The sequence below is a fragment of the Belonocnema kinseyi genome, chromosome 2, assembly GCF_010883055.1.
Source record: "Belonocnema kinseyi isolate 2016_QV_RU_SX_M_011 chromosome 2, B_treatae_v1, whole genome shotgun sequence".
In the NCBI taxonomy this organism is placed as follows: domain Eukaryota; kingdom Metazoa; phylum Arthropoda; class Insecta; order Hymenoptera; family Cynipidae; genus Belonocnema; species Belonocnema kinseyi.
Window position 1 is genome coordinate 62385747 of NC_046658.1, and position 27182 is coordinate 62412928.

The window sequence follows — 27182 nt, forward strand, 5'->3', positions numbered from 1 at the left end:
CAATAAACAATTATTCAATTCTGAAAGTTTAGAAGAATTTCTAAATTTTAATTTTGTACGTATCTTATGTGAAATTACACGTCTTTAAGGGCTTAATAAATGAGATTTTCTTTCTCCTTTTCCAAAGATTTCAGTTGAAGGGTAGCCCTGCCTAAATGAAATAAAGTCGATAAATTAAAAAGTTTTATTACATTTTTGAAATTATAAATAAATTGCAATTCAACAGCTACAATGTATTTTTCTTTCACTTCTTTTAATTGAAAAATATGAACAAATGCGTCACGAGCAAAAAAAATCCCCTCATTGTTTTCTCTGAACTGTATTACATTTACAATCAAACTTTTTGCGTATCAATTCAAAACTATAGTATTACGGGAGCGAGTTGTTATTCTAAAATACAAATTTGATTTTCAATTACCTTCCTATGTTAAAAAAAAACGTGCATGTCGAGCAAAACAAATTTTCCCCCTTTTTTCTCGGAACATAATGACATGTGCCGATGACCATTTTTTCTATTGATTCAGAAACATTTCTTTTTTTCTAAATCTGAATAATAATCTAATAATAATAAGGCTAATAATAACCTAATTGTTGTCCACCCTTAATTTGTAAAATAAAAAATAAATAATAAATTTCAAAATTCTTATAGTAACATATGCTAATCGATGGCTCCAATATCAAGATTTGAACATTTTCACAAAGGACAATAACCAGGATCTAGAAGCAGTTAAGGCCTTAACTGTATATTTACTGATTAGTTAAAGCCTCAAGTGTTTCTGAACTTTGCATTTTGAAAGTTACATTTAAAAATAGTTTAATTACATTTAAAAAATTTAATATATTAATTATTGATTCTTTTAAATTTTGACGTAATTTAATTTTGTTTGTCTCAATAATTTTGACGTAGACAATAGTTTTTTGATATGAATAATTTTTATATAAATCCTCGGTTTTGATAGATTGAACAAAAATACTTTGGATCAAATGGGGATTTTGTATTACAACCTCATTTGATGGCCGATTAATAAAGTTTAATTAATGTACTGAATTATGCAAGCACAAGAAATATTATGAATTTCGTGCAAAAACAAGTGCAAAGGTTTCGCTCTAACACGGATATTTTGCAGGAGGGTGAAAAAGCAGAACTTAAGACCGGTAGCAAAGAGAAAGAAAGATGAGAGAAAAGAGGGTGTGCTTAGGCGAGTATGTAAGTTTACCAACAGTTCAAAGCAACATAACTAAAACCGTTTATCTCATTATAATCCTCTATTGAACATACTTTCTTATTTTCATACTTTATTAACATTTTTCTTACTTCTTATTTATTCGTACTTCTTTACTCCTATTAAAATACACTTGAATTATATAAATTTATCCATTCTTGAATTTTTCACCCTCATTATTTTGATTCCTATTACTTCACTGTAATTATCAATCTTAATTTAATTTCTCTACTCGCATTTTCTCACGTGCATAAATATATCTTGAACTCTCTTTTGAGTTTCTTCATACCATTGAAAATTTCTAATTAAATTACTGGTGGAAGATATTAATTAAATATAATTAATGCAAGTAATTTAATGTGGATAAAAATATCTTGAGTAATTATCTCAAAAGAGAGATCGCTACTTATTCTGCGACTGAAAGATTTGATTCTCTCAGTCATTTAGTTATTTCGTCCTACAAATCAAGTGTAAATATTTCAATTCCAGAGTTGACGGTATATTTCTTCTTGTATATTTTTCTGCGTTCGTTGAATTTCATCTTGCATGCTTGCATTTTTTGAAATTATTAAAAGTTTCACGTTCTAAAATAAAATAAATAGTTGATTAGAAGGTAATTTGAATCCAAGATGGTAACTTCAGATAAAAAAGGAAACGTGAAGACGAAATAACAGTGGGTTACAGAATAAGAAAAGTTCTTCATTCTCATTTTTCATTTCACTTTTTCAATTGCTACTCTTATATTATCTGTAATTCTTTCTTCGATATCGAACATATATGATTCGATAACAGAGGATTTATTTGTAGCGTACTTTCGATCACCTGAAATGGATTTCATATGTTTTGAGCATTTACCATCATTCACTTACCCTCTGATAGAGTACTTTTTAGCTTGCATATATTTTTCGCGTGGACACACTTGCATTTTTTTAACATATTTAATGCATTTACGAAATTTTAGCTTAATTTATCATTTTTACCAGTACCATCTTTATTATTTAGTCGATTCTAAGCCATGAAATCAATTGTTTAATTAGATTACACTTAGTAGTCGTTCAAAAACTACGGCACGCTATTTTGAAACCTTTTTACACTCCTCACTTTCTTCGTAACAAATCATCACACAAAGCTCGAACGCCCACGAGCGATTTTTTTGCATTTGATGAACGCCTAAATTAAAACAAAAAACATACAAATATATTTTTACATATCAGAGCTAAAAATTATCTTTAAACAGAGAAATAAGATGATTTTTAACGAAAATAGGAAAATTATTTTTTTTTTCAAATAAGATTGATGTATGAGTATTACGTCAAATTTAATACGAAACGCTTAAGATTTCAAGTCAAAATCCCGTGCAGAAATCTCGACTGGCCCCGATCGGGGCCAGACTAGTTCAGAACGGGTTCCGACCGGGAATCCTGGTCGGGGCCAGATCGCGGATGAAGCACACGTCCAAATCGGGGCCAGGTCGGGACACCAGATCCATAAACCCGATCGGTGCCCCATTGGTGACTGATCGGTACACGATCAGTCTCATTATAATCCATTCATGAATTTCATGAATGGAGATTTAATATAAGTAAACTCGAAACTATCGAATGGTCCTCTCCTTTCGAAAGCCAACTTAATATATTCAATTTCCAATTAAGTTATTTTAATTTAAAATTAAAGTACGACATGCACGAAAAGAAGAGGTTTCAGACTACAAAATTTAATTATACTTTTGAGAAACGTAAGATTATTGTAGATTGTATCAGTTTTGAGGAAAACGTTAGCTTTTTATGAAAAAGATGGATGATAAACAGAAATATTTTAATTAACCATTTTAACTTCTTGAAAAAAAATTTTGGCTAAAAAACTTCTTAACAAATTAAAAAAAAACTTTTTTCGCAAAAAGATTCCCTACAACTTGACATTTTCGAATGCTTTTAAAGAAAATCAGCGGGAAATAACCTATGATTTACGATTTATTAACATTTTACTGTAAAGAAGTTCAATTTTCTGTCAATTGCATTACTTCTTAAGAAATTCGAAAAGGTGGTTGTAGATAATATTTTCGCCGAAAAATTTAGCTATCATTTATTATATCGTTTTATTTTTTCAAGTCTGTTAAGAAGCAATATAGATCAAACAACTTTCAAACAAAAATGAAAAGTTTTGAATGAAATATTTATGGTTATTTTAAATATTATTTAAAGAATATGTATTTATTTCATTTGTATTATTAATTTTTAATTTCGACCTAATGGACATTTTTATAAGTAGAAATGTCATTTTTTATAATAAAAAAGAAAAATAACTTTGTTTAGCATTTTAAACTTCGCGCAAAACCAATTAGATGCCGAATGCGACGCATGCGCAGTTGAGTAACTAGCTCTTATTTTCAAATTTTTAAATTTAGAAGTTATTATATAGAAGTTATATAGAAGTTATATAATTTCAGAAGTTTTGTTGGTTCGATTCCCAATGGAGTGAAGATGGAGTAGGATCTTTTTTTCAAGAAATAATTTTAATTTTAATTTAAAAATATTATTTTCCATCTAGTCTTATTAAGACGTTAAGCATTTTCTGTTATTGAAGATTCTTAAATTGATGGATATTGTGTAGATTCTTCTGCCTTCATGATTCGGAGGGTTGATCTACTGTCGGTAAGGTACAATCTCTGATGATATAGCAGATAAATTTAAAAATTTGAAAATAATTACTTGTACCATTAACACCTAGCTAAAAATTAGCGTTATTTTCGTGAATTAAGAGTTCTTATTCTGATCCCTCTAATAGCTTAATTAGAAAAGCACCTGACCGGAAATGAGAAGTTTTGTGGTTCGATTCCCAATGGAGTGAAGATGGAATAGGATCTTTTTTTCAAGAAATAATTTTAATTTTAACTAGCTCTTGTTGGAATCCCTACACAATTGGCATTTTGCATTTTGATTATACTACTTGATTCTGAAATTCATGTTATGAAATATGTCTGTAATGAATTTATTATTAATACAGAATCAAAATTTCAATAACAGAATCGATTGTTTCACATATTTTATTCTCATAATCTAAAAACATTACAATTTTGTGTATACTGCAATCCATTTCTTGTCAATAGATTTGATCATTCTAACTCTATATTAAATCGAAAAATCTTGAGGTATTAAATAGTAACTAAAAATAAAAGGACTTGATAAATTTCATCATATAATAATATTTAACTCATCTAATGGTAAATATACTAATTTTACCTGAAACAATTTAATTAATTATTAATGTATTTGAGGTTAGGTTTCAATGAGCCCGAAGAGTGTAATTACTTGCTCTCATCTTCCTGGCGCAGGTTTCGAGGTATACTGGCTGGTGATTGGTGCCTCCGAACGCGTGGCTTACTCGCATTATGAATTTTTAATCATTGATAGAATATCATAAACGAGTAGTATGTATACAAATTTCACTGTACTATCAGAAAACATCAAGCAGCACTAGTTCTGCAAGTGCATAGAAATGGCGTTTCAGTAGGAAATTGGTCTGGCCCGGTCGGGCCCAGGAATGGGCCACATAGTTCTACCGATCAGGGCCAGATCGGGAAATCCGATCGGGGCCAGATCGGTATTAAGTTTGAAATCGGGCGATTTCTGCACGCGATATATTGCATTTTCATAATAAAAATTAAATTTTAAATATAATATTATAGATTTTTACAGAAATAGTTGTGTTTTAAAGATAAAATTTGAATATTTTAGAAGCCAGTTGACTTTTAAACACAAAAAAATTAATTTTCAATAGTTGCATTCGCTACCAAATAGTTGACTTTTTCAGCAAAAGAGATACATTCTTGACTAAATAGTTGGATTTTCAAGCCAAAACGAAAAATTTTTAGTAGATAGTTGCATTTTTAACCATAAACCGTGAATCTTTAACCAAGATCTTTTCTACCAGAAAAAAACGAACTTTCAATACTAAAAGACGAATTTTCATAAAAACAGTAGAATTTTCGCATAAATAAGAGGACTTTTTAATACAATAATTGGATTTTCAACAAAATATTAAAATTTTCAACCTACATAGATGGCATCAAATACGAATTCGCAACAAAATAGTTAAATTAAAAAAAATTAACATCTTTAGAAAATCGTAGAATTTTTAACTAAAATCATGAATCCGCAAGTTGAGTTTTCATTTAAAAAACAATCATTCGTAACAAAAAATGTAATAGTTGATATGTCCAAACAATTTTTTTAAAATTTTAATTAAAACAGTCGAATCTAGCAAAAAACAAGAATTCTTAACAATAAATCTAACAGTAGATATTTCCAGCAAACAACAATTGTTTTAAACCGTAAGCAGATTAATTAAAAAATAAACAATTGCAATTTCAACATCAACAAATTTTCACCAAAAGAGACGAATTTTCAACCAGGATAGATTTTTGATTATATAGAGGACAAAAATTCAACAAAATTCTTAAATTTTCAAGCTGAAAAGGCGAATTTTCGATAAAACTGTTAAATTTTCAACTGGAACATCTGTATTCACAACCAAAAGTTAATTTTGAACCAAATAATTGAAATTTTAATAAAAATGATATAATTTTCAACCCAAAAAGACGAATTTTAAATAAGACAGTTAAATTGTTTAACTAAATATTTGAATTTTGAAAACTAGAAAAAATAAGAAAAATAAACAAAAAACTATAAACGATACGTTTTGAAGCAAAAATGGAATGGTTAATTTTGCAGGTAAAAAATGTATTTCAAACAGAAATTGCAACATAATATTTAAATTTTCAACCAAAGACAGAGATGTACAACTAGTAAAATGAATTTTTAATAAATTAGTGCAATTTTTGATAAAACAAATGATGAAATTTGTCTTACTAAAGATGGGGTTTATTGTATAGGGAAGTGTTTATTTAGATAAAAAACATCAAATAGTTCGACCTCACAATATATTTGAAAATTTGCAACACTGAGTGCCGTACTGAGTAAGGTCACGTCACCGCCGGTAGGTTCATTTTTGTAGTCCAGAGAATTTTTTTCTTACGAATATAATTTTGGAATTTTTTGCGTGAATAATGCAAGATTTCGCGAACAAGCAAGATATATTCTTTATGAAACTTTTCTAGACGTACAAACTTTCATCTTAATATTTTGTTGTGTCTTTAATCGTTTGCAAGAGAAAGAAGAACCTTCGATTTCATGAAAAAATACTCTTGGCCAGAAAAATAATTCAGTCCACATAGGACACACGAGATATCTTCTAATGAAAGTACAAATTCACCAAAAACTTGGCAATAACTGTAAGCATGGATTTATTGAGAAAATCAACTTTCAATATTTTTAGAAAAACTGCTATTGAGATTCGACTTTAACGAAAATTTAAGGAAAACATGTGCGTTTTTTTTAAACGAAGTACACAATTTCAAATACGCATAACTTCCTGACAAAATTTTGTACATAAATCGGAAGAATACGTTTCGTCTACTTCTCTCTGAAAAAATACATAATTTTTCCCCGAGAGATTATGCGACTTCAAATGTAGAACCTGCATGATTCAAAATAGATTTGATCATTATTAAAATTTTCCATAATAAAAATTAATTTTCAAATAAAAATAATAATTGTTTACAAAAATTTTAATATTTAACCAAATATTAGAATTTTGAACCAAAAGAGATGAATTGTGAGTCAAAAATATAATAATAAACTGTTCAATTAAGAAGAATTGACTTCCAATAAAAGAGAGTAAATTCTGAATTTAGATGCTTTGTTCCGGAAAATGAAATTACTCATTTTCATTTTTTCGAGCATTTCAAAAAATTTGTATTCGCATTTATATTTCCTTTGTGTGATGCCTTATCCTGCCCTCCCCTCCCCCCGTGGTCAGTAATCATCACAAACCCTGTTACTGCCTCCCCCACCCTGTTGCAGTGAAACGTATAACGATAGTTAGGTAGAAAATATGACATACTTTAGACCAAGTAAAAGACCATGATGTTAAAAAGAACCTTTATTCCATTTTCATTGTCGACGTTTCGAGATTCAATTTCTCTACTCATCGGGAAAAACATCAATCCAGTGTCAAAAATTTGAGTCCTTATATTTATGAAGGAAAAAGTCAGTGATATTAATTATTAAATCATGATTTTAACAATCTCATCTGGAATTAGTTCTGTATTGCTGATATTCAAATGTCTATTTTTCATATTTAAAATAAAGAAGATCATCAATAAATTGATTCAAATTCTACAATAGTTAACCACGCTTTTAAATTTAAATTTGAAAAAGGAAACAGAATGTGCATTCTGCTTCATATCGAAGGCTAAATTTCCACTCGAAGTTAGCCTTCAATATGAAGCAGAACGTACGTTCTGTTTCGTTTTTGAAATTTAAATTTAAAAGTGTAGTTAACTATTTTAGAATTTGAATCAATTTATTGATGATCTTCTTTATTTTAAAGATGAAAAATAAAAATTTTAATATCAGCAATACAGAACTAATTCGAGATGAGGAAAGCAATTGACTCTCGAAACGTCACATTTTACACCTAACTACATTTATAAATAAATTCTTTCACTATGAAAAAGCATTTGCATATATTTTACTTTTACTTGAGCAAAATTATTTGAACGTTTTGCACTGCACTGGTTTTTATTATACACAGAGAAAGGATGCAAGTAACTTCTTTTCTCTAGCATTTTTTATATCCATTTGTAAGGTATTCCTTTCAAATAATATTCAACAGCATGATTGGATAATTTTTGAATACGCTATTTTTAACAAAATTGTTAACTTCTGGAACAGATAACACTTATCTTACATTTTTATTGTTTATTATTTTCGTGAATAAGCTTAAGAAGTAATTATAATACTTTATAATTTTTTATTAAAAAATTCAATAAACTATACTAAGGGAAATAAGAGTAATCTTTTTGCAGATTTAATTCATGGGTAGATTAGCCATAAATTTGAATCTTATCTTATTTCAGCATTAATTTTGTGAGTGAAAGCATTTTTAGGTTTTGTATTATTTTACTATCGTCACACTTGAATAAAGGCGAAGTTTTTGGAATTTTGAAATTCCAAAAAAAATGTCAGTATTGTCAAGAATTTTTCATTTTAATTTAGACGAATGGAGTAATCAAATGGCTAATGAGCCACATGTAAGCCCACTTAGCTGCTCGTTCGCCATTGACCCTTATTGGATTACGATAAACGCCCTTCTTCCTTTATTCTCACCCCCTCTTGTCACCATTTCCTCATCACTCACACAATTTCAGTACAAACTGTTCGAACCTCGACGTTCCACATCACAAAAGCTCAGTTTTGCACTGAACATGCCAGGCCTTTATTAGCAAAAATAATACCACCTGGAGCCATAAAAGGAAAGATTTATTTTTCTTGGAAAATAAAGGATTGATTGAAATGAGTTAATTTTGTTTAACACTCTTTATTTTATTTTTTACTTGTTATCGTATTTAGTAATTAAATTATTAATTTCTAGCCTTAGAAAGTATTAGTGTTATTGAACAATTTTCTTTTTCTTCGATAATAGACACGTTTTCTGTTTCAAGTTAATTTTTTAATGATATTTTATAAGCTCTACTAATTTTGTTAGCAGAGAGTAAAAGTTGGGAAAATTAATACATGTAGATTATTCTGAACAAATATTATGTCATTTAAAAAGATATTTGGCCTGAATTTATCTTTTCAAGTGCAAAAGTCTTTTAGGTTTCGCATTCATTAAATTTTATTCGGCATCTCTGATCAAAGTTTAAAAAAGGAAAAGAACTTTAAGAAGTACATCGTTTCCTTGTAATTAAACATGAAAAAATGTATACCTCTTTTTATCCAAGATCCCAAGTATAAATTTTATATTTCGTTTATAAATTCTAAGAAATAGGTACCGGAGCCATTTTTTAGAATGAAACAAATAAAATGAATTTCATTTCATTACAAATATTGAAATTCAAAAAGGAACCTTTTGATTTTAGTTTTTCATCAGAACTTGTCAATTTAAATATGTATATGAATACAAAATTAATCTTAAACATAACATTAGATAAATTCTATAAAGTAAACCTAACTTCAGAAATCCTCAAAAAATAAAACGTCCGCATCAGAAATTCTATGAAGTTCGTCAAAACTGCTTGAATTTCATTTAATCTCATGAACTCATTTAAGGCCTAACAAATTATTTGCAGTTTTTCAAACCTGTTGAAAATTCCTTGGTGTTTCTTTTAAATGTCGCATATGATTTTAAATCTTTTGAAATCCCTTGCAAGTTTTTAAAGCTTTCAAAAATTGCTCTTAATCTTTTAAAATACCCTCAAATTTTAGAAATGCTTGGAAATCTTAAAAAATTCTTAGAATCTATTGAAACTACTTGTAATTTTTTGAAGTATCCTAAAATGTTTAAAACTCTATAATATCTTCGGAAATACCTTGAAAAAATGGAAAATCTTTTAAATCGTTTAAAACCCCTTCATTTTAATTAATAAATTCTTTTCAATTTGAATAAGGTATTACAAAATCCCTTCAAATTCCGTAAATTACATAAAACTTGATAATATTCTTTGAAATCTCTTGAAATATTGGGCTCCTGAAAAATGCAATAATATATCCTAATGAAATCCTTTAAAATTCTTTAGAATTCCTGAAATCCTCAAAAATCTTATTGAATCACCCAGATTTCCTGTAAGGTTATTTTTGTTAAAAATATTAAGTAACAGTATCAATTCACTCCCACCCCTCCCATGTAACATTTCGTAACATTTTACCTTTTATGTACTCTTATATTTGATATTTATTTTTAGAATATAAAAAAGGAGTGTCCTATTATTGAAATTTTGAACACGAATTTGAAAATAGCGAACGACAAGTTTCCAGGTTTATAAACCATTCTAGCTTTACACGAAACTTGAGCTCAACCTGCTATTTTCTTTCTATCTCATATTTAAAAAATTTTAAAGAAATGTATTTCCCTTAGGATTCTGCTTCAGCTTGATCTTCCTAAAGTATAATACGAAGGTTGCAGAGTAGAACAACCATTGTAAGTCAGCCCGTGGGTTTTTTCAACAAAAGCACGTCTACCTTGTTGCAAACGACTTCAAAGTCAATCAAATCAACCTTAGAAGATTAGACTCGATGAAATTTTAATCGGTGCTTTCGGAAAATCTTTTTTGCCAATTTCTGCTTCTACCAAGGGTTTCTCATTTCAAAAGGGATTTCATCCACAACGAGGTACGCTTTCGCTTGCTTCAAGCGATAGCTTTACGCGGGAAAGTGTGCACTTGAATCTGCCTCCGGGGTTACCTGGGATTTTCGAGGGGAAACTCTAGACGCGGTGTAGTATCAAGCTTTGGAAAATCCTCAAATCCCCGCGTCTTATGAATTCTTTCACCTCTGCTCTCTTAACTTTATGGCTTTTCTCGTAAAGTCTTTGATTCCAGAAGACTTCATGTTTGCGCATCGCTGTTTTTGTACAATTTTAATTAAACCATCGATTTAAATGTTTGCTGTGTTTATAAAGCATTTTCGTAATCAAGAAAGAACTGAGCGGTATTTAATTACAGCATATTTTATATAGAATTATGCATATAAGGTTGTTTCATTTTACAAGGCAAAGAGAAATGCTTTTCAAAAGTGAATACGCCCATTAGCTTCTATTGTATATTTTTAGTCAACAAACATAACTTTATTAATTGAAACTTTTCACAGAAAAAACTAAGAATAAAATTTGTTGCAAGAAATTTTTTAGAGTGATAAAGTTTTGTTTAGCCAACTTCGCCTCTTTCAAAAAACATGTGTTTGTCATGGAAAAACAAAAGAAAGTTTAAGCGATGTTTGTGTAAAGTTTATCCTGTGAAGTAAATTTTTGTTTCAGAGAATCTTTCGTCGGAAATCGATGTAAAGTTTAACTTCTGTTTTTTCTGTGCTAGACTTTATACTTACAAACTACAATAATTAAATAAAAATAAGTTACTTATTATGGAAACGTATGAGGCAAGCAAGGTAAAATGGCTATTTTTCAAAGTCACTTTAGACAATTGCATTAAATTATTTTCAATAATGATAATATAAAACGGGACATTTGTATGTATAAAAATTTAATACATGCGTTTCTAAGACAATTAGAACATAAAACCATTTTTTTCAAATCAAAAAAAGGGGAACTTCGATAAGAGACTTACAAATCATAGACGATTTTTATTTAGTTTTTTTTTTTTAATTTCTGAGTAACAAGGTAGAACTTAGACAAGTGTGCGTAAATTCATATTTTTTTATCACCCTAATGAATACCTTGGTAGGTATGTGACATTTACAATTTATTTAAATAACCTATATTTTCAAGTATATTTATGGATTGTTTTGTTATTTTGTGTAGTTTGTATTAATGTAGACTTATATTTTTTTCCACATATGGTAAAGTTTGAAAATATTATGCTTTAAATTCATATTTAGCAACTGTTCTTACTTTTGTATCGAATCCAATTGAGAAATGCACTTCATTGTTTTATTCTTGTAATTAATTGATTAGAGAAGTGGTTTTAATAATTATTTAATAAACTAACACAAATGTACTCCAGACCTTTGTCAATTTAACATTATAAAATAAAACCATTTCATTTAAACAACACGTCTAGGCTACTTTTTTGTTTCTCATAACAAAATTACATTCTATACATGTTTCAATGCAGCGAAATGTAAAGAAAAATAATTGTTTATGGAAATCCGAATACTTTATTGGTTAAAAATATTGGGTTTTGAAGTTGATTACGTTTCAATGAGAACCCACTTAAATTCAATAGCAATTTAAATTTGAAAGTGCTTTTGACCAGAAAATGCTTTCCCTTTCATGATTTTGTTTAAATTACGCAAGTGCACAATTTCCAACTCTTTTCCAGCGGCCCGGCAAATAAAAATATTTTCAGGTAGTCTTTTGTGCATTAAACCCTAATTTGAAAATTGAAATTTTCCATCACGTGAAGATTGTGTGAGAAGGGTGCTTGAAATCTCTAAAACAACAAGTTTTTTCCATTTTTTAAATATGCATTGCATAAAAAGCTGAAATGCTAGGGTCTTTCAAAAGAACTTAAAAATGGTGTCTTCTGTCAATTCCAATCCGAGAATCAATTATAATCAATTCCAATTTTCAATCAATCACAGAAATGCAATAAATTCCGGAATCACTTCAGTGAATTCTAGTTATTCCATAGTAATTCCGGTAATTTCAGAAACATTTCATGTGATGCAGTACACTGTAAAAAAAAGTTGTGAAATTTTAGTACTCTAAACGTATGTAAAAAGTGGACTCACGCGCAGCGACGTGAAATTAGTATAAAAATGTTTAAAATTGAACAAAAGTGTAAAATTCTCAACTGAACTGAAATTTAATATGTAAGGTAAACTAGAAAACAAAAAGTGGAAAATTTTTCCAAAATATCAACCTAAACTCAAGTACCTAAATCATTAAGATCATATTAAGAATATATTTATAATGACGCAAGCGTATATGGCATCAAATTTATAACTTAAAATCAGTCACTCGCATTTATGCTTTCGCCGAAAGTGAGTAATAAAGTTTGAAAACTAAAATGTACGTAGGCTCATAACACGCGAACAAAAGAGCGAAAAAAACTCTATTGAGAAAATTACACAAATGTGGAATATTATAGGGACGAATCTAAAATCACTATGAAGTGGAGAAATTTTCGTTATAAAATAGAAATTTACGCGCAGTCGGTAATTTTACCTGTCTTCTTTCTTTCTAACCTGCAATTTTAATGCATCTAAAGTGATATTTTATATGTGTAAATTTACACTTTGAAGTGCAATTTTAAAACGTATTTTTCACAGTGTAAAATTAAACCTATAAGAGACGTCATTCGACACAACATGTGGACAGTTGCTTTCTAACCTATAATTTTAATGCATCTAAAGTGACATTTTATACGTGTAAATTTACACTTTGAAGTGCAATTTTAAAACGTATTTTTTACAATGAATTTTTTTACAGAACTTTCTTATATATAAGAAAGTTACCATATAATATACAAATTATGTTTGATTTAAAACTCGATATTGAATTAAATAGCGTACAAAAATAATATTTTCAGAAAAAAACTTTGAAGCAAGGCATTCATTCAAATTTGAATTACATATGCAATATATTGCAATAGTTGAGACTACCCTAAAGTAGCTAATAATAATACAGTAAATAATATTATTAATTATAAGCACAAATGTAATTGAAATAATCTATTATTATTGTAATATACTAACACGTATCGTGTCGTTACTATTAATTCCATTAAATTGATTATCATACTTACGTTACTTTAATTGAATGATTATATACTGTATGGTGGTCTCCCCTATATTATTATAGGAATACATTCTGTCTAAAAATACAATTCACCAGATATATTTCAGTACATTAGAGATAAACGGAAGTCTAATAAATCCTCATTAAATCCATTTAATTCCAAGAATACCTTAATCATTCCAGTAATTCCCTACTAATGTCACAATTTCCAATATTTTCATTTTGAATTCTATAGTAATTATAAAAATTTTACAGGTAATTACAGAGTTTTTAACCTTTCGTATTTGTCATATATGTATATTCACGTTAAAAAAAATTTCATCTGCATATTTTTAATATAATTTAACTATTTATATAACTTGTAGTTAAGTACCGCTGATGAAATTGTTGTATTATTGCTTAGAATTAAATAGTTAACCCTTTAAAGCACGGCAAGACATAAATGACCCACATTTGAGAACTAAAAAAAACTTATGTTAGTTGAAATTCTTTGTAACTTCATAGTTAATAGTAATTTGAAAGCTGATCAGGAATCTCAAATAAAAATGAAAAAGGTTGCAACGGTTTTAACTGAATATTACTGTTTAAAAAAATAAACATTTTTTATTCATATTAAATGTAGTAAGGGGAAATTTTTTCTTTCATATTATATGTTAAAAGCTGATGTTAAGGAATCTTTTGGTTTCTGATTAAAAATCTGTATACAAAATTAAAAAAAAAATCTAATATAGCGGATTTTATATGTATAATTGTTAATCTGCAGTTTAAACATGCTGGACTTAAGTTACAGACTATTGAACTATTGTTTCTAAATTCAGAGTCTATAGGTTTTTGGGTTGCTTATTAGTTTTTGGTCCGCCACTTTGATCTTTTCAATTTGAATTCCGGATTACAAATTAGCGATTCAAAAAAAACCCGAGTATCAAGTTTTATGCAAATAAAAATAATTTTTTAGTTTTCGGTCCGTCATTTTGGATCCGCTATTTAAAACTTTCATATTTGAAATTCGAATTGGAAATCAGCAACCCTAAAGAACCCATGAGGATTAGTTAATATAGAGTTCAAATTACTTTTCGGTTTTTCTAAATTCTTGAGGCGAACGAGTGAATCGAGAATATATTAAACTCAAAGAAAGTGTACACTTAGATTAGGTAAAACGTTAAGTTAGAAGAGTTAAACATTTAGTTACTTTATGTAAATTGTTCTCGTAAATCAGGAATTTGGACAAAATTGCTAAGTTCGAAAGTTTATTATTTTCTACAGATTATGTATAATTATATTATCTTAAGATTAGAAAAAAATTTAGTTGTTATAGAAATATTTTAACTTACAGTAGCCAATTTTTCGTCTGGTATCGCGAAAATGAGTTTCCCTGAAATCCGTGTAATGTATTTGGAGGTCAAGTTTGTTGTTTTTATCGCGTTTCTTGATATTTCAATATAGTTATCGCCTGCAATCGAAACAAATGTAAATTATTATTACTGCATCATAAACTCCATTTAATATTAACAATCGCGCACATTTTAAGTGGTAAAAAGCGTTTAATTGTCCAAAGTAAATCTCAACTGTCACTGCTCCCGATTAGACTGTCGCCATTTTATTTCGCTGCTCCCATAATGCACCGGTGCTCTTCCGATAATTGTTTCAAACACCTATTCGTAATATCCCTATTATAGCTATACTTATTAGGGGTTTGACTATAAGTACGATATCCCTGGTATATGGAAAATGGTCAAGGATATTCATTTTCGCTGATCCAAGGATCTTTCTAAATTCCTTCGTTCGTTTTCAGCTAAATGTTTGGCTATAATAAGGAATAATATCCTTGTCACAGCTCAATTTTTTTTACCACGTAGAATTCGCTATTTAAAATTTTTTAATTTGAGAAAAATGTATGCTTCAAAAGGTTTTTAATAGGACTGCAATCATAAGTACAAACAATTTGAGATACACTAAAAAAACTAATCTCCTTTTGACGTTGAAAATAAATATGAATTTCAGAGCTAACATGTATAAACCTTTCGTATCTATTCTTTTAAAAAACTATTGACATATAGGAAAATCAATAGCAAAGTATTATTTTAGACAGGCTATGTATGATGCCTCTGAGGGTGCATTAATCGAGAGAGAATGTTTTTCGGAAAGCTTTGAAAAAAAGAAAATTTCCGCTCCCTGAGGTGAGTTTATGGAGCTTCGTCTCGCGGACAGTTTCCTGAAATGACTTTTCATCCCATGCGACACAATTACACGAAGAAGAGAATAGCGGACAAAAGGAGTGAAAGAGGGCGAAAGTGGAAGTCTAGGGGATGAGAGCGAATTCACCAGTCGCGTTTACACCCGGAGTCTGCTCCTTTAGAGTAAGCCCCCGTAGGATCGTAAACTCGACAGCTCGTGGGTACCAACCTTCTCGACACTGGTGTCTGATATCGCAACCTCACACCCCAATCTGATCCTAAAACCCCGTTAACCCCCTTTTCGAACTCCAAGAAATGAAGAAGATATGGAGCACAAACCTCTTACGATTACAAAAATCTATTTACTTCTTCAGGGACACTAAAGAAGGATTTAAAGCTACTTTCAAATATATGGCAATTCACTGGGAATTAGAATTCGAAAATCCTTGAGAATTGAAAAGTACACTGTTAAAAATATAAATCCTTTTATTACGGTATCAATTTTTTCGTGCCCTGTTTTTGAATAATATCAGGGGAGACCAACCTACAGCAGATAATGGCCCTTCAGTAGATAATAAATAATTATGAGCACACATATAAAAAAAATAATTTATCATAATTTGAATATATTATCACGTATCATGTATTGACTATTGAATGCATTGAATTAATTAGTTTACATAGATTAGTGTTTTAAATTAGTGATTTTTTACGATAGGAGCATTACCTACTTCAGGGTGGTCTACTCTACCTAAAACTAGCCCTGAAACAATACTTTGTTTTTACAGTTTACGAAATATTCTTGAGAATTGATTGAGGCCAGATAGGGGAGAATCAATAATGTGATTGAAAAATATGTAACACGTAGATGAGCATCTTAGCTTTGTTTTATTTGTTACGAAAATTAAATTTATGTTAATTAAAATACCTAACTACTAAATCTTTTAAAAATTTATAATGCCTCAACTTACCCTGCCTTATGGGTGAGGCGGCAGGCTATATTAATTCTATATGTTCGCAAATTAAAAATAATTTTCTGGCAATATAACATGCAATTTCCGTAAAATCAGGTATCTAGATTCATTTGCAATTCGAAAAAAAATTATTTTTATTTTCTGGAACTGATTAGCATCCAAACCTATCAATATAGAATATTCAACATCACGACATTGTACTATTAAAATGACCGACTGCGCCACATTACCCGCTTTGGTATTAAAATACAGTGAATTTAGAATGATATAATTGATTCAGTTATATTAAACAAAATTCAAATGCGGATTCTTGTAAATTTAATTTCATTCAAGGTCAGCAAGAGAACGTTTAAATATATTAAAAGTGAATTCAATTATATAAAGTTTCAATCATAAGAAAATTCAACCAAATTGAAATTAAATCTTCTTAAATCCATACAATTTGACTAACAGTAAATTTGAATAATTAAAAGTAATATAGGTTAATATATAAAGAATTCTGGTAATATCGACTCTACTACTCTATAGTAGATTTAAGTGAATTTAAGTAAGTGTATGACATTTATTGATTATTATTGTATCTTTTAAGTGAAATTTTCCTTTTTTATATCGAACAACTGTTCTTTAAATCCTCATTTTGCGTACAATGTGGTATTTTGTATTCTGCCGTCTATTCGACGCGTTAAAAGCGGGTTCGGAGAAAATGTGATAAACGTCAAACGAAAATAGCAATCATGATGGCAATAATGGACATGTATGGATGAATGTGTGAAAGCATTCATTTTCAATCTTCTTTTAACCGGTTATAAACATCGTTTCCCAAAAAGCTTTTAAATCCACTTTATATTATATTATGCATAACGATAATAGTTGACACCTCCCTCTTTTACATTTATATTTGACTGTTCAATAAATTATTTCCAAAGTCTAACATTTCTGCATGTCGAAAATCATTGAGGTAATTTAAATGGATCCTGATAATTTTTATAATCTTTTTCACTAATCATTACAATTTTTCATCTTCCATCTCACTCTACCGTAAAAACTAAAAAGATACTAAGTGAAATTGCCGTTTAGGTCGACTTTTTTATTACTAAGTTTAAAAGAATAGCCCTAAGCGGCAATGTCACTTATAAACTTGCTTAAATTGCATTTTCTTTTTTGTTGATATAGTAATAGGAAATTGAATAAAAAATGGTGTTTCTCAGAAAATAAAAGTCGAACTTTTTAAGGAAAATTAAATATATGTAAGGTTAGTGACAGGGCATTGAAATAGAAAATAATTGGAAGGAGTAGCTTTTAAACTTTGGTAGCAATGTAATCATGAATAGGGGTAGTGACCTGTTTGTAATTGAAGGATATTTCCTAATTCCAGCGAACGCAAAACCACTAACTTTCGATGAGGTCTACAACCAGAGCAGTCCAACCAATTGCACCGTTTATTGTGGGGGTTTGACCAATGGTCTAACAGAGGAGCTTATGCAGAAGACATTCTCGCCTTTTGGCTCGATTCAGGAAATTCGTGTTTTCAAGGACAAAGGATACGCCTTCATTAGGTAAGTTCCTTCTGTGATCATCACACATACATTATCATTCAATTTCAATTAAGATTAATCAAAATAATCCTTGATTTGATAGTATTCATTAAAAACACAGTAATACAAAAATGTGAATTTCAGTAAAAATAGGCGGTTGACTTTCAGATGTAAACAAAAGGATCATTCGCCAGTTGAAAGTCAACTTACAGATTAACTTAAGTCAGCTGATAGTTGAAATTCATAAAATTCATGCGCTATCGTTCAGTTATTAGGAACATAAAATTAATAAAATCTTTAATCCTTTTTTCTATCTGTTTTTATCACATGTGTACGATTATTCTATTTATAATCAAAATCCGTTATAGATCTGAACACATATATCTTCTAAAATCCCCGAAATCCATCTAAGTGTTTTGAGCATCGCCGCATCACATTTCGCGCACGCTTTTCTGCCAGCACAAATTCAATTTCAGAGCACGCGAATGAAAATCATCCTAAACTCAACATAGCTGTCAGTTAGTCATCATATTACTCATATATCAGATAGGAGACACTGCACTTAAGTTCTATTTCTGGTTGAAATTAAGTGGCTTACTTAATTTAATGCAAAAATTAAATTCATCTAAATTTGAAATTCATCATCTTTTATTACTGTGAGAACATCATTTGGATCATCCTATGTGTTTTTACCGAAAAATTTTCGTTCGAATAGACCATTTTCAACTTACTTAACTAAGTGCGTTAACATTCGTAGAGGAAGCCTCGCAGGTTTATTCCCCGTCTCCGCCAGTCCCAAAACCGGCAGAGTCTGAGAGTTTCACTATAGCTTCAAATTTCACTAATACTCGTAGAGCAGGGTTTGCCAAAATGGCATGGTGAATAAATGACATTGCTCTCATCTGAATCACTGTTAAAAACAGTGTTTAATTGGTTAAGTATTATTTCGTGTGGTGCGGTATTATATTTATTGTTTTGATAATAAATGGTATTTCAATATATTTTAAGTCATCTTTCAGTATTTCATAGGACTAGAAAGTAGTATTTAATTTTCAGTAAGATTTCAAAAGATTTAATGGAATTTCTAAGGATTTACGATTATACTAAAGGATTATGAGAGATTGAAAAAGTCACAGGAATTCAAAGGTTTATAAAAAGAATATCAGTATATTTTAAGGGTTTTTTAATGAAATAAAAGGGTTTCGATGTTTTATTAAAATGTCAAAGAATTAAATTGTAAGAGATTCTAATGATTTCAAAGGGTCAGGCAAGAGTTTAAATGATTTAGGGAACTTTAAAGATTTTAACCGTTTCTCCCCAATTTTACCAGATTGTTAGTGATCTTTTTATTATGAAATGTAGTTTTCTTGACCAGGGAAATTAATAAATAATTTTTGATGTTAATTTCGTTTGTCTACTGATTCAAATCAATATTATTAAATATTGATTAATCTTAAGATTGTGAGACTAGAATATTTTCTTCGCAACCCCCTTACAAGCTGAATGTCAATGTCATTCCTTATACTTGTAAGATTTCTATCTAAACATGTAATTCATATTTTTATTAATAAATGTAGGTTTCTTGTCCAGAAAAATTAATTAATAATTTTAAAGGGATTTAAAAGACTTCAAGGGATCTCGTAAGATTTCTCAGTATTTTACCTAATACTAAAGATTTAAAACGATTTTTGAAGATTTTAAGGAATCGCCATGAATTTTAAAGGAGTATAAAGGATTTTTGTGATAATCTAAAGTCTCTAAGCGACTTCAAGGATTTTCAGTTTTTAAATTTTTTAAGGTATTTTCAGAAAATTTTTAAAAACTTCAACAAGTTTTTGCATTATTTAAGAGATTGTAAGGAATTTACAAAATTCTCAAAAGAATTCACAGAGTTTCATAGGACTTTAAAGATTTCTAGGGATTCTATGAAATTTCATGAAAGGTGCAGACCAGTTTTCAAGACTGGCTTAATTCCTGGACAACCAAAACAGGTGTTTATTAGCATATTGGTATACCCCCCCCCCCCTTAAGTCAGAATTCGTTAGATTTTCCGTCTAAAACAAATGTTTAAAAAAATAGAAATTTCATTTTCTTAATAAACAAATTTAGATAATTTTTACGCTCGTATCAGTGTTTTTATTTTCCGTTAAATAATTATAGTCAATTTTTGCAAGGCCGTAATCGGAAATTTATTTTATATTTCCAAATATGACAAAGTGATTTGTAAAATAAGTATATGACAGCTGTAAAATGGTACATTATTTCATAACACACATAATTATCTACATTAACTGGATAAACACATTACATCATATTTTAACAAAATATGTTGGCTTTTTATATTATTTTTAACAATCGAAACATTTCGTTGTCATTCTACTAAATTCGAAACAATCCTAAACCTCAAAAATAATATTTCATGAAGAAAGATGGAGATTGTGAATCATGAGATAACAATTAAATATTTTAAACACATGTGAAAAATAATCGTTTACAACATTTTAATTATAGTCTGCTAATATAAAAATAAAAATCGTAAATTAATATAAAAAAGCAACCGTATTTTATCAAAATATTATATTATCAATTTAACTAATTCGGGTTAATAATTTTTTATGCTATGACATACTTTCCAACATTAAAGCTGCTATTCATTTATTTTATAGATCACTTTTTTATATTTAGCCCTAGAAAATGGATATGTGATGCAAGAACTACCACAAAATCCACTTTGTAACGAATAATTTATCTTTTTATTGACTGTCATTATTCCGTAGAAAATCAAAATGATTGCAATTCCACGTGTCTAACTTTGTTCATTTTTACTTAATTGAATATTTAATTTTTTATGGAATCTTTCGATACCCTCCTACATATCTAGAAAAAGTCAGAATTTTCTACTTTTTTTAACTTCCTACTAGAAGTTATATTTTAATGCATGTATCACTTAATTTGAAAAATACCGATTTTCCCCTCCACGAAAGTCAGCGCGCGATTCCACCTATATTTTCAATTCCTCACATAAAGAATTGAAAAATTACTGGAAAAAAGAATTGTGTTACTTCAATATTTTCATATTGATAATAGGAATCGTGTAATCGTATTTAGCTGTTGATGAGAGACATTATTACGATCACGATGACAGCCTGCATAGTCTGTTGAAAATCCCTCTGGATCTTAGCTTCGCTTGTCGACCATGTCATGACGCAATGAATAGTCCGAACCCAATGAGTCCTTCTGAATTAATAGAGCATAGTTCAAGACTCAGGAGGATTCGGATCTGGAGAACGCGGTCGCTATCAGGACAAACAGTCGATATATATACCAAGCGTGTGCACATTAGTTCAGAATATTCCAGACCTCAAGGGACTTAGAATTCATACGCCATATGATAGGTTGCCTTTGGTTAACGATTGAGGTTTATGTACAGCCCAGGCTTCACGTTAAAATCCTTTTGGTACCCATATAGTATATATAGATCATAGAAATCTGCACGGTATAGATGATTGAGTAACTGCTTCTATTCCTTTCAAACTAAAGTCTTCCAGGAAACACGAATTAGAAAGTTTGCCGCAAAAGTGTATTCATAAGAATTGATAAATTAAAATAATTTCCAATTGAATTCCGACCAAGCATAATATTTGAAATTGGAACAGCAATTTTAAGCTTTAATATATGCTCCAGTTATAAAATTTATTTAAAAAATTCTAATTGGACATATGTATAAGAAGATTTGTATATATTTTTAAATGCACTGGAACTTTAATGAAAGACTTTAAAAAATTAAAAATAGCTTTTAAAAATATGGTAATAATTTTTCAATCATTCCAAAGATTGGCAAGATTACGATATCCGTGGTGACAAATTTTTAATGTGGATTCCTGTAGGATTTTTAGCGACAAACATGAATCTGAAAGTTTTAAATCGATACCTCGAATATTTTTCGAGTTATCGATTTTTAAAACTTTTTTTTTATGTACATAATTTCTTAAGTTCATTCTGATAGACCTCGCTCTCCTTACTTTTGCTCATTTTGCTCTTAAGAGCAATATATGAGAATGATTTGTTACCTTCTTAAATTCCTTTCCTGCTTTCTTGATTCACTTGTTAAATTTACTATTAATAATTTGGAACGGCATGATTTATCGAAAAATTAGGAATGGGCTTGGAAAACGGTGAATTGAAGTTGTGTGATCTTACATTATTTCTATGACCAGTCAGAGGAGTGCCTTCCCGCCCCCACGGAGCGTTGGAAAAGGGGCAGGTGTGTGATCTTACATGTTTTCTATAACCAGTCACAGGGGTGCCTTCCCGCTCCCAAGCGGCGTTGGAAAAGGGGCAGGGGTGTGATCTTACATTATTTCTAGAACCAGTCACAGGGGTGCCTTACCGCTCCCACGGGGCGCTGTAAAAGGCACAGGGGTGTGATCTTACATTATTTCTATGACCATTCAGAGGGGTGCCTTACCGCCCCCACGGGTCGCTGGAAAAGGGACAGGGATGTGATCTTGCATTATTTCTATAACTAGTCAGAGGGGTGCCTTTCCGCCCCCACGGAGCGTTGGAAAAGGAGCAGGGCTATGATTTTACATTATTTCTATAACCAGTCACAAGGGTGCCTTCCCGCCCCCACGGGGCGTTCGGAAAGAGGCAGAGGTGTGATCTTACATTATTTCTATAACCAGTCTTAGGGGTGCCTTCCCGCCCCCACGGGGCGTTCGGAAAGAGGCAGAGGTGTGATCTTACATTATTTCTATAACCAGTCTTAGGGGTGCCTTTCCGCCCCAAACGGAGCGTTGCAAAAGGGGCAGGGGTGCGACCTTACATTATTTCCATAAACAGTCAGAGGTGTGTCTTTCCGCCCCCACGGAGCGTTAGAAAAGGGGCAGGGGTGTGATCTTACATTATTTCTGTGACCAGTTACAGGGGCACCTTCGATATCTCGAAAACTATAAGAGGTATCGATTTGAAGAATTCAGATTCGTTTTTCTCGCAAAAAATCCTATCCGAATATATTTAGAAAATAAGATAAATAATAAATAAAAGTTAATTATTTTTACATAAAAAATCGATATCTCGAAAACTATTCGAGATATCAATCTCAAACTTTCAGATTCGTGTTTCTCGCAAGAAATCCTATAGGAATCCACAATAAAACTTTGTTGCCACGGATATCGTAATCTTCCCCAAAGATTTGAAGATTTTAATTATTTGCTTATATTAAAAGTTTCTGAAAAACTCAACTATAAATTTGTTTTTATGTTCAAATATGTATAAAAGCTTAAAAAGAATGCCAGTTTTATAAATTTCTAATGATTTGTCAAGTCTCAAAAATTATATATGTTAAATTACAAAAAACATCCAATGTCATTTCTATAGATAGAGAAATAGCAATATAATAAGTTTCACATAAATATTCAAGAATGGATTTAATCAATTTGAATTAATGATCTATATTAGACCCCTAATATTTTTGCTTTGACATTATTTATTTAAACTTGAAACTACTTGGGTTACGTTAAAAATTATTTTTTAATTATTCAGCCCATTTTTAAATGTTGTCTTATAATAATTTCATAAAATGTGCATTATTTTTCTACGGAGAAAATAGCAAGAGTGTTAAAAAATAATTGGGCGTGTTAAAAAAAGAAGTCTGGATCTCAAATTGCGTTTTCGATTTTTTGTTCCTTTGAGTTGAAAATGATCCACGTGACAGGATAAATAACTCAGCCTTTAGAAGTCACTAATCGAAAATTCGTCTGTTTTTACAGGAAAAGTAATTTGGATCAAAAAACGGCAGATCATAACGTAAAATTCTGCAGAATGTGAAATATGTGGTTTATTTAAATGATTTTTTCCTCATATGTTCTCATTGAATTGTGTATACTCAGGGAGATATGCAAAGATAATTGCTATAAAGAAGTATTAATCATTTGTTGCACTTACTAGAATGTCTTTAATACATATTTACATTATTTATAGGTATTTTTAGAAACTTAAAAATAATTAAAATGTATATTAATAACCTGTCTGTAAGTAGAATAGATGTTTAACGCTTTCTTATAACAATTTCCTTCGCATATCCCTTCAAGTATATATAATACTTTAATAACGTATAATATAAAAATACTCTTTTTAATTAAATTTGGACTTCTTTTTCCCCCTAATTAGCATATCTCGATTTTAAATATTATCAAATTAAATAGTAAACTAGAAAAAATATATATAAATCTATCGGTTATAGACTACGGCACATTCAAAAAATTTGCTCCACAATCTCTGAGGTGAAAGGAAGCTGCATAAAATCAGTTTTGAAAAACGGAGTTACAGTAAATGTGTTTCGAATGCGGCAGTAATAATAAAAATGAAATTCCTTCTCGATGCATTTTCCGAGCAATAAAGAAGCTACGGACTAGTTGCAAAAACTCTTATATGATAAACAGTTTGAATCTTAAGTTAAAAATAACTTTCTCGGAAAAATTGATCCAATATTGCAGGGTGGATCACATGTTTACCGCAATATCATAACGGTAGATCGGTAACGTTACGAGAACTCTTCGAGCTCCCATAAAGGGTGGATTCTTGGGTGATGACGCTAAGCGTTTTATGGACCTTTAAACCTACGATGAGCGTGCGCACAAGAGATTATCTTTATAAACCCGTTAAAAACGATGTGTTTATGTCTAGTGCTGTTTTATAACCTCCACTACGGTTTCGTCCCGACAGCAGAACATCCCCTGGAAGCTCGAATCTTGGGTAAATGCCAAACTGCGAGCGAGCAGGCCTCAATTTTCTCATAATTGAAGGTCTCAATAAATAATACCCGGCGGTATATTTCCTGCTAAATAGTTACTCCATTCAGATCTCTCTTCCTGGATTTAAATTGTGCTCCATGCTGCCTCTTTCTTTATAGAATTTACCCTTTACCCCAGCCTGGCCTAGCCTGCACAATCCGCAACTTCGCGGTAAACGAAAACGATCGATGATTCTCGCCGACTTTATTATTTTATCTTCACTGAAGCCTGCCAAGACGCAAAATCCATGAAGCTTCACTTTCAGCAATTAAGCCAAACGTCTAAATCACTTTTCTAAAGGCTGTTTACGACTCGAAACCTTTTCACGCGAAAGTTCACGATGTACTCAACAATTTATGCCATGCACTAAGAAACGAAAATTTCAACTGCGTTTAAGAAACTACTATCCTGCTGAGGGCCTTTATTTTTCATCTTGATACATGTTTCATTAACTATTTATCATCCGTTTATCATCCGTTTATCGAATTGCTGGTGGGTGTGTTTAGAAATTTTAAATAGTGGGGTCATGAATTTTTTCTAGCTAATTTTATAGAAAAATTGCTCACTGGTTATGAGAAAAATCAATTAAACAACCATTTCGTATTAGTGACGTGCATTTCTTTTAATCAATTATAGTAATTCCAAAAAAATTTTAATTAAAGAAACAGATTTAGTTAAAGAAGCCCTTTTTATATAAATATTATTATAAGTTCGATACGGGATGCTGATCAAGATCTGCTGCAATTTATTAAACCTTAGACAGTACGACGACTCGTACCCGAGTATAACAAAGCTTAGCGGTGATTAACTTCGGTAAAATTGGACGAGATGCCGTAAACAATTCCATACGTCCAAGTAGACAAATATACCCTCTTAAAAATAATATTGTAAATTACTATCAATTAAAATAGAATAGAAATTCAAGAAACTATCCCTTTTCTCCTTTTTTCACTTAAATGCCAACTACTTTGATAGAACCAAAAAAGAAAATTCAATTAAATTTTGTTACCGGTTACTTTTTTCGGTTGAAATGTCTACTATTGCGTGTATAGTCTGGAATTCATCTTGTTTGGATAAAACCTGTACAATGTGGTTGCAAATGTATCTATTATGTTGAAAATTCCTATTACTTTGGTTTAAAAATTAATTTTTCTAATGAAAATTTATTCATTAAATTTTTAGTTGAAAATCGACCTTTTTTAGTTGAAAATTTTACTATCTGGTTACGAATTTATCTTTTTAACTAGAAAATTCACCTATTTTATTTTAAATGCATAAATTATGTTCATAATTCAAATATTTAGTTGAATTTTAAACTACTTTGTAAAAAATTAATTTTTTTCTATTTCGAAGATTCGTCATTTTAGTTTGAAATTCAACTTATCTTTTTGACAGAACATTAATTTTCTTGTTTTTTGGTAGAACATTAATTTTCTTCTCAGTAAACTAATGTTTTTGGTTTAAAATTGAGCTATTTGGTCTAAAATTAAACTTTTCCGGTTGAAAGGTCAACTATTTGGTTAAACGTTGAACTGATTGTTTAAACATGAACTTTTTTAAGATTTTCTCTATGGTTATTTTTTTCGGTTAAAAATATATATATTTTTTTCTGAAAATGTATCTATTCCTTTTGTGGTAGAAAATGTACCCTTTATAAATCAAAAATGCAACTGTTTAAAAAGTTTTTTTCTGCCCTAAATAAATAATCGTTTCGAAACTTGTAGTGTCTGGGGAGTCCTTAAAATATTTGGTCTACATACATCGAGTTTCGTTGAATCTAGCGGCCTTTTTCAGTATCCCTTGGGCTCACCGAAAATATTTATTTTACGCTCACCGAACTATGTATACTGTTAATTAATTTTCTTTCTTTTTTTGTGGCTAATATCTTGTTAATATAGAAAAATTATTTGTAAAATAGGGGTCCGATTTTTCATTACCTGACCCACGTAGAAATTTGTCGGATATCTTGTACAATGTACAGCTATAAAAGTAGCACCAAAGCAACCCAGCTCTTTTACTTTTGGGAACAAAAAATCCGTTGCGCTCCAAGTTGCGAAAACTTGACAACTTTTTCAATATCTATGTTTAGTCGGCTTACATTCAACTCCATTTCCGGCTCGCATATCCTCGTCGACGATTATTGAGCTCGTTGGTGCACACAGTA

At 30.1% G+C, this 27182-nt stretch overlaps 1 protein-coding gene across 1 annotated transcript in view; it reads left to right on the forward strand.

Annotated features, from left to right (window-relative positions):
* The window catches only part of LOC117168023 (nucleolysin TIAR-like), a 1157331-nt gene that overhangs the window by 1109617 nt on the left and 20532 nt on the right, over positions 1 to 27182 (forward strand). Inside the window, exon 8 of the mRNA XM_033353341.1 lies at positions 18065 to 18245. Coding sequence (XP_033209232.1) covers positions 18065 to 18245 — 181 coding nt within the window. The remainder of the gene's footprint in view (positions 1 to 18064; positions 18246 to 27182) is intronic.